The sequence below is a fragment of the Nycticebus coucang genome, chromosome 14 (genome assembly GCF_027406575.1).
Source record: "Nycticebus coucang isolate mNycCou1 chromosome 14, mNycCou1.pri, whole genome shotgun sequence".
In the NCBI taxonomy this organism is placed as follows: domain Eukaryota; kingdom Metazoa; phylum Chordata; class Mammalia; order Primates; family Lorisidae; genus Nycticebus; species Nycticebus coucang.
This window is the reverse complement of record NC_069793.1, coordinates 1,178,978-1,188,464: the sequence shown is the minus strand read 5'-3', so window position 1 is coordinate 1,188,464 and position 9,487 is coordinate 1,178,978. Positions and strand designations below refer to the sequence as shown.

The 9,487-nt window shown below is 46.1% G+C and overlaps 1 protein-coding gene across 2 annotated transcripts in view; it reads right to left on the bottom strand.

The window, feature by feature from the left end:
* DEAF1 (DEAF1 transcription factor) overlaps positions 1 to 9,487 on the bottom strand; it is a 46,623-nt gene continuing 37,136 nt past the window's right edge. For both annotated transcript variants that reach the window (XM_053562755.1, XM_053562756.1), the window contains exon 12: positions 1 to 452. In XM_053562755.1, the coding sequence (XP_053418730.1) occupies positions 348 to 452 (105 nt within the window). In that variant the 3' untranslated portion in view covers positions 1 to 347. The remainder of the gene's footprint in view (positions 453 to 9,487) is intronic.

Here is a 9,487-nt window from a genome sequence, read left to right as displayed (position 1 = left end):
TGGAACCAGCCATCCCCCAGGGGCAGGGAGACTTTATTTACAACTTCATTGACAGACACAACACGTATATACACGCATCACAGGGCATACCATGGGCAGGATGGGATGCTCCTGAGCCCAGAGATGAGAAAGCACCGTGAGGGGCGGGCAGTTCAGGGTGGGCTCAGGAAGCCACCAGCCCTCCAAGTCTCCGCGCCCCAGGCACAGGCCCCTCAAGTCCATTGGTAACTTGGCCAGCAAGTTTCTTCACTGTTCACAACTGCCTTGCCTCAGCGCCCCCAAAGTCTTGGGAGGTGGAGTCTTCACCCTGCTGCAGCCTCACCACGGTGCAGAGCACGGGCAGCCCCTCAGACGGTCACTTTCTCCATCACGCTTTCGGCAACGTGTACGTCGTCCGCCTGCACGGTGACGGCTGCTGACTGCCCGCACACCTGCTGGTGGTCTTTCCAGTCCTAAAAGGAAGGACACACCATGTCACCAGGGACGCTGCTGCCTGGCCACAAAACAAGAGTCACACAGGACACTTCTGGGTGTGGCCTACATAAGCCCCACTGGGGTCTGGGAGCCCAGCCCTCCCCATATTCTCCTGGCTTAAGAGAGCAAAGGCAAACAACCAACCAGGTGGGAACATGTCCGTACTCACTGATCAGTTTTTTGCGTTAGGAATTTAAACAAGACAAATATTCCTGCAGATTATACTGGGACTGAAGGACTGACAACAAGAAAATAAATAAATAACAAAAGAAATGATACATGCAGATAAGTATTCACATACAATGCTGTCATCCACAGTATTATTTGCAACCTCCGTAACCCCAGCACTCTGGGAGACCGAGGCAGGAGGATGACTTGAGCTGACAAGTTCGAGACCAGACTGAGCAAGAGGAGACCTCGTCCCTAAAAAATAGCCAGGCATTGGGGTGGATGCCTACAGTCCCAGCTACTCGGGAGGCTGAAGCAAGAAAATCACTTGAACCAAGGAATTTGGGGTTGCTGTGGGCTGTGAAGCCATGGCACTCTACTGAGGGTGACGTAGTAAGACTCTATCTCAAATAATAATAATAATAATAATAAAGACAGAAAGGGGACATGAGCAGGCCCTGGGTGCACAAGACCTGGCTGTGTGGCTCCCCTGGAAGGAGGGAGGTCAGTGCCGGGAGACGCTTCACCAGCACGGCCCACCCTCACGCTAAGCTGCCGCCCATGTGCTGAGCCACCTGTCTGGCACTCACAAGAACAGAAACAAATATGTCCAAATGCCCTGGGATGGCAGAATTTCAGCTGATTATAATAAAAAAGAAAGATTGAAATGATTCTCTCAAAAAAATGACATTTTAATTTAAAATCACCTGGACGTCAATGTTACTAGGCTTCCGCCCTGGGCATGTGCTGCTCTTCGGTGACATGTCTCTGTCTCTGCCTCTCTATAGGCAGGTGGGGGATGGAGCCCTATGGGAGCTGCCCCCACATGGTGGGTGAGGGCCCTGGACAAGGCCTCCGTCTGGGATGCCAGTATGCGCCCTGCCAGGAGCTGTGCAGACAGAGGGGACAGACAGCCCAAGTCAGTGCCGACTCTGAGCTTCCAACATGTGCTTTGAGCAAAAACGCAGACCCCCAAGGCTGACTTTTATTTATTTAGAGACAGAGTCTCACTTTGTCACCCCTTGGTAGAGTACTGTGGCGTCATAGCTTACAGGAAACCTCAACTCTTGAGCTCAACCAATCCTCTTGCCTCAGCCTTCCAAATAGCTGGGACTATAGGCACCTGCCACAACACCTGGCTATTTTTTTAAGAGATAAGGTCACGCTCTGGCTCAGGCTGGTCTGGAGCCTATGAGCTCAAGTAATCCACCCGCCTCAGCCTCCCAAGTGCTGGGCTTATAGGCGTGTGCCACTGCGCCCAGCCAAGGCTGACTTTTATTTTCCTTCCTTCCTCCCCTTCCCTTCTTCCCCTTCCCTTCCTTTCCTCCCCTCTCCTCCTCTCCCTTCCTTCCTTCTTTCCTCTCTCTCTCTCTTTTTTTTTTGTTTAAGACAGAACCTCACTTTGTCACCCTTGGTAGAGTCCCATGGCATCATAGCTCACAGCAACCTCGAATTCTTTTTTTTTTTTTTTTTTTGTAGAGACAGGGTCTCACTTTACCGCCCTCCGTAGAGTGCCATGATGTCACAGGACTCACAGCAACCTCCAGCTCTTGGGCTTCCGCGATTCTCCTGCCGCAGCCTCCCGAGCAGGCAACCTCAAATTCTTAAGCTCAAAAGATCTTGCCTCAGCTTTCTGAGTTACTGGGACTACAGGCACCTGCCACAACACCAGCTATTTTTTAGAGACTGGATCTTGCTTTTGCTCAGGCTGGTTTCAAACTCCTGAGCTCAAGGCAAGCCACCTGCCTGGGCTTCCCAGAGTGCTGGGATTACAGGTGTGAGCCACCGCACCCGGCCCCCATGACTTTCAAAATCGCAAGTTCTGGGTCAGTAGCCATGGCTCACGCCTATAATTCCAGCACTCTGGGAGGCCAATGTGGGAGCATCCCTTGAGCTCAGGAGTTCCAGACAAGCCTGAGCAAGCACGAGACCCCATCTCTCCTAAAAACAGAAAAATCACCTGTTGTGGCAGGTGCCTATAGTCCCAGCTACTCGGGAGGCTGAGGCAGGAGGATGGGTTAAGGCCAAGAGTTTGAGGTTGCTGTGAGTTAGGCTGAGGTCATGGCACTCTAGCTTGGGTGACAAAGTGAGACTGTCTCAAAAAAATAAAGAAAAATGAGCTGAATATGGTGGGTGCCTGTAGTCCCAGCACTCTGGGAGGCTAAGGCAGGAGTATCACCTGAGCCCAGGAGTTCCAGGCTGCAGTGAGCTATGATGACACCACTGCACTCTAGCCTGAGAGACAGAGCAAAATACACTCTCACAAAAGTTTTATTTCGGGGCGGCGCCTGTGGCTCAGCGGGTAGGGCGCCGGCCCCACATGCCCAGGGTGGTGGGTTCAAACCCGGCCCCGGCCAAACTGCAACAAAAAAATAGCCGGGCGTTGTGGCGGGCGCCTGTAATCCCAGCTACTTGGGAGACTGAGGCAAGAGAATCGCCTAAGCCTAGGAGTTGGAGGTTGCTGTGAGCTGTGTGACGCCACGGCACTCTACCAAGGGTGATAAAGTGAGACTCTGTCTCTACAAAAAAAAAAAAAAAAAAAAGTTTTTTTCTTTTTCTTTTTTTTTATAGAGACAGAGTCTCACTTTATGGCCCTCGGTAGAGTGCCGTGGCCTCACACAGCTCACAGCAACCTTCAACTCCTGGGCTTAGGCAATTCTCTTGCCTCAGCCTCCCGAGTAGCTGGGACTACAGGTGCCTGCCACAACGCCCGACTATTTTTTTTTTGTTGCAGTTTGGCCGGGGCCAGGTTTGAACCCGCCACCCTCAGTATATGGGGCCGGCGCCTTACCGACTAAGCCACAGGCGCCGCCCACAAAAGATTTTTTTTTTCTTTTATTTTTGAGACAGAGTCTCACACTGTCACCCTAAGTAGAGTGCCATGGCATCACAGCTCACAGCAATCTCGAACTCCTGGACTCAAGAGAGCCTCCTGCCTCAGTCTCCCAAGAAGCTGGGACTCCCATGATTGCATTAATGTACACAGCTAAGATTTAATTAAAAAAAAAAAGAGGAAGAAGAAGCTGAGACTACAGGCACTACACTCGGCTAGTTTTTCTATATATATATGTTTTTTTTTAGAGACAGAGACTTTATCACCCTCGGTAGAGGCTGTGGCATCACATAGCTCACAGCAACCTTCAGCTCTTGGGCTTAGGTGATTCTCTTGCCTCAGCCTCCTGAGTAACTGGGACTACAGGTGCCCACCACAAAGTGCCTGGCTACTTTTTGTTGCAATTCGACTGGGGCCGGGTTTGAACCCGTCACCCTTGGTATATGGGGCCGGCACCCTAGTCACTGAGCCACAGGCACCGCTATAGTTTTTCTATTGTTAATAGAGACTGGATCTCAGTCTTGCTCAGGCTGGTCTCTCAGCAATCTACCCGCCTCAGCCTCCCAGAATGCTGGGATTACAGGCGTGAGCCACCTGCCCAGCCTGGCTTTAATTTTTTTAATTAAAAAAGATAGTAACAAGTGGTGGCAAGGATGTGGAGAAACTGGAATCCATGTACAATGTTGATGGGAATGTGTCTAAATGGTACAGTTACTTTAGAAAACAAAAGTTTCCTGAAGGCTGGACATGGTGGCTCACGCCTATAATACTAGCACTCTGAGAGGCTAAGGCAGGTGGTGGCCAGAGCTCAGGAGTTCAAGACCAGTGTGAGCAAAAGCGAGACCCTGTCTCTACTAAAAATGGAAAAACTGAGGCAAGAGGATAGCTTGAGCCCAAGTTGGAGGTTGCTGTGAGCTGTGACACCATGGCACTCTACCCAGGGTGACAGAGAGAGACTCTGTCTCTAAAAAAAAAAACAGTTTTGTGAAAAATTTAAACATAATTTGCTACACGATGTAGCAGGTCACTCTTAGCATCAAGACAGGTGGAAATTTATATCCACCCAAGACACCACATGAGTATTCATAGCAGCATTATTCACAATGGCCGACCGGGGACAGCTCAGATGTCCCTCAACTGACGAACTTGTAATGTAAACAAAATGCGGTACAGCCACACAGCAAATGTTATTTGGGCACCAGGGATGAAGCACTGACCATGCTACAACACCGTGAAGGAGCAGATGGAGGACAGCACGGGGACTCCTGCTCACGGCAGGGGAGGGGGAAACTTCGAGAGAGACCAAACTCGAAAGCTGAATTGTGATGTGTGCACAACCCTATGAATTTACTAAAATTCACTGAATTGCACACTTAAACTGGGTAAATTTTAGGCTATGTAAATTACAACTCAATAACACACTTCCCTTTCCTGTGGGGCTGGAAAGAAAATCAACTCTGTGCAAGTTAAGAGCAAACCCAAGTCCTGGTAGCTGTCCAACCCACACCAACGAGCGGCATTAACACCCCCTGGGGGCTTTCACCCTGGCCAGGACTGGCAGGTGTGATGTGTGCTGAGCTCCAGCCTTCACGCTGCACCCACAGTGAGAGTTGTGGTGTCTGAAATTCATTTCCTGTCAAATGAAACCAGTAACAATAAAGCATATGTTTTATCAATAAGGATATAAAAAGAGGCTAAACCACATAATCAATGTAAGAAACGGAATCCCTGTCAACAAGATCAGACCTGAAATTTAACCTGCTCAATTCCTAAACTGAGGGACAAAACTGAGCTGGGGACTCGGTGCCCGTAGCTCAGTGGTTAGGGCACTGGCCATATACACCAGGGCTGGTGGGTTCAAACCCAGCCCAGGCCAGCTAAACAATGACAACTGCAACAACAACAACAACAAAATAGCTAGGCCTTGTAGTGGGCACCTGTAATCTCAGCTACTTGAGAGGCTCAGGCAAGAGAATCACTTAAGCCCAAGAGTTTGAGGTTGCTGTGAGCTTGACGCCACGGCACTCTATTGAGGGCGACATAGTGAGACTCTGTCTCAAAAAAAAAAAGATTAAAGTAGGCTTGGGACAGCCCCAGGGATCTTCCTGGACAGTCACACACCAATGGCCCCTTTCCCAGACCAAAAAGCCGGTACATTCTGGGAAGACTGGTAGCAACTCTCGGCAGTGGCTCCTGAGAAGAGGAAGAAAAACTGAATGGAATCAGACTCTATGGAACCATAGGTGGGGAGAGCTGAGCCAAGAAAGAAGTTCTGCAAGCTGTAACGCCAAAGACCATTCAACAAAACAAATTTCAGATACAAAGCCTATCGACTAGAGGAGGGGAGACTGCTCCCCCAAGCAGGGGGCCTGCCGCAGGCTATCTGCGAAAAAGCAGGCAACAAAAGACCTCTCATTTTACCTTGCTGGAGAGAGCTGCTAAACTCCAGGTCTCTCTCCAGGGAGGTCCCACTTATGAACCTAGACACCACCCCACCAGGCATAAAATTAAACAGGTATTTTCTCCTATAAGTCCAAACTCCCAAGTCCACCCTTTCCCCCCTCACATGGTGGTCTGAAGTTCTGTCCCCTGCAGAGCACAGTGTTTGTCTTGTCCTGAGAGATCTGGGCTTAGTGTGGACTGCCAACCATCAGGATGGAATCTGTGACTAACGGGGAAGAAAGAGGTTGTGGGAAGAAAGGGACACTCAGTGGGAGGAGGAGCAGTCCCCTGGTTATGACTATGCCCAGCCAGTGGTAGTGTTGACCCTCAATTTGGGCTGTGTCTGGTGGGACGGGGTGTAGAACCTCCAGCTCTGACGGCACCCACAGTGGGAGAGTGGCTGCCCCGTGTGGACTGCGTTTGGCGGGATTAAAAATGTCCATTGGATATCCGAAAATCATGACACCCAAAACACAACCAGGCTTATCAATTCTGTCAATTAATGCGAATGGTTTAAATTGTCCTCTAAAGAGGCACAGGCTGGCTGACTGGATACATAAACTCAGACCAGATATCTGCTGTGTACAAGAATCTCATCTTACCTTAAATGATAAAAATAGACTCAGGGTGAAGGGATGGACATCTGAAGGAAATGGACCAATACCCTCCCAGACTCAACCAGAAAGAATTAGAAATCTTGAATAGACCTACATCAATCACTGAAATAGCATCAACAATATGAAATCTCCCAAAAAAGAAAAGTCCAGGACCAGATGGCTTCACATCCAAAATCTATCAAACCTTTCAAGAGGAACTAGTACCTATATTATACAATATTTTCCAAAGCATACAAAAGAAGGAGTACTTCCCAACACATTCTATGAAGCAAATATCACCCTGATACCTAAACCAGGAAAGGCCTGAACAAAGAAAGAAAAGTATAGACCAAATCATTAATGAATATTGATGCAAAAATATTCAATAAGATCTTAGCAAACAGAATACAACAACACATCAAAAAAAAATTATACACCATGATCAAGTTGGTTTAATTCTAGAGTTACAGGGTTGGTTCAACATATGCAAATCTACAAATATAATACATCACATCAATAAAACAAAGACTATATGATTCTCTCAATTGACGCAGAAAACACTTTTGATAATATCCAGCATCCTTTCATGATCTGAACACTTAAGAAAACAGGCATAGAAGGGACATTTCTTAAACTGATAGAGGCCATTTACAGCAAACCCACAGCCGATATCATATTTAATGGTGTAAAATTGAAAACATTTCCACTCAGATTAGGAACAAGGCAAGGATGCCCACTGTCTCCACTGCTATTCAACACAGTAATGGAAGTCTTAGCCATCACAATCAGGCAAGAGAAGGCGATCAGGGGTATCCAAATAGGGTCAGAGCAGATAAAACTCTCACTCTTCACTGATGATATGATCCTATACCTGGAAAATCTCAGGGACTCAACTTCAAAACTCTTAGAAGTGATCGAAGAATATAGCAGTGTCTCATAATACAAAATCAATACTTACAACTCAGTAGCTTTTATATACACCAACAATAGTCAAGCTGAAAAAATAATCAAGGACTCTATTCCCTTTACAATAGCGCCAAAGAAGATGAAATATCCGGGGATTTACCTAACAAAGGACGTGAAAGATCTCTATAAAGAGAACTATGAAACTCAGAAAAGAAATAGCTGAATTTGTTAATAAATGGAAAGTATACCATGCTCATGGCTGGGAAGAATCAACATTGTTAAAATGTCCATATTACCCAAAGCAATCTACAGATTTAATGCAATCCCTATTAAAGCACCACTGTCATATTTTGAAGAACTTGAAAAAACAGTACTTCGTTTTATGTGGAACCAGAAAAAACCTTGAATAGCAAATACATTACTCAGAAATAAGAACAAATCAGGAGGTATCACGTTACCAGACTTCAGGCTATACTATAAATCTGTAGTGATCAAAACAGCATGGTACTGGCATAAAAACAGAGAGGTAGATTATGGAACATAATAGAGAACCAAGAGACGAACCCAGCTACTTAACCATCATTTGATCTTTGACAAGCCCATCAACAATATTCAGTGGGGGAAAGACTCCCTATTTAATAAATGGTGCTGGGTGAACTGGCTGGCAACCTGTGGAAGACTGAAACTGGACCCACACCTTTTACCAGTAACAAAAATTGAGTCTCACTGGATTAAAGATTTAAACTTAAGACACGAAACTACAAAAGTCCTAGAAAGAGTGCAGGGAAAACACTTGAAGAAATTGGCCTGGGAGAATATTTTATGAGGAGGACCTCCTGGGCAATTGAAGCAATACCAAAAATACATTACAGGGATCTGATCAAACTAAAAAGCTTTTGCACAGCCAAGAGCACAGTAAGTAAAGCAAAAAAACAACCTTCAGAATAGGAGAAGATTTTTTTGGAGAAGAAGGTTATGCTTCCGACAAAGGTCTGATAACTAGAATCTACAGAGAACTCAAAGTTATCAATAAGAAAAGAAGAAATATTACCTAACAATTGCAATCAGTGTAACCTGGCTTACTGTACCCTCAATGAATCCCCAACAATAAAAAAAAAAAAAGAAAAGAAGAAATAACCCCATTTCTATGTGGGCAAGAGACTTGAACAGAAACTTCTCTGATGAAGACAGGTGCATGGCCTACAAACACATCATCCTTAATCATCAGAGAAATGCAAATCAAAACCACTTTGAGATATCATCTAACTCCAGTATGATTAACCCACATTACAAAATCCGAAAACTACAGATGTTGTAGCGGAGAAAAGGGAATGCTTCTACACTGCTGGTGAGAATGCAAGCTAATATGACCTTTTTGGAAAGAAGTTTGGAGAACACTAAAGGAACTAAAAATAGACCTATCTTTCAATCCTGCAATTCCTCTACTAGGTATATAACCCAGATGATCAAAAATGATTATACAACAAAGACATTTGCACCAGAATGTTTACTGCAGCCCAATTCATAATTGCCAAGACATGGCAACAGCCCAAGTGCCCATTGATCCATGAATGGATTAACAAATTGTGGTATATGTACACCATGGAATACTATGCAGCCATAAAAAGATGGAGACCTCACATCTTTTATGTTTACCTGGATGGAGCTGGAACATATTCTTCTTTTTTTTTTTTTTTTTTGTAGAGACAGAGTCTCACTTTATGGCCCTCAGTAGAGTGCTGTGGCCTCACACAGCTCACAGCAACCTCCAACTCCTGGGCCCAAGCGATTCTCTTGCCTCAGCCTCCCGAGTAGCTGGGACTACAGGCACTCGCCACAACGCCCGGCTATTTTTTGGTTGCAGTTTGGCAGGGGCTGGGTTTGAACCCACCACCCTCGGTATATGGGGCCGGCGCCTTACCGACTGAGCCACAGGTGCCGCCCGAACATATTCTTCTTAATAAAGTATCTCAAGAATAGAAAAAAAAGTATCCAATGTACTCAATACTACTATGAAATCAATATATAATCACCTACATATGAATGGCAAAATATAACTATAGTCCAG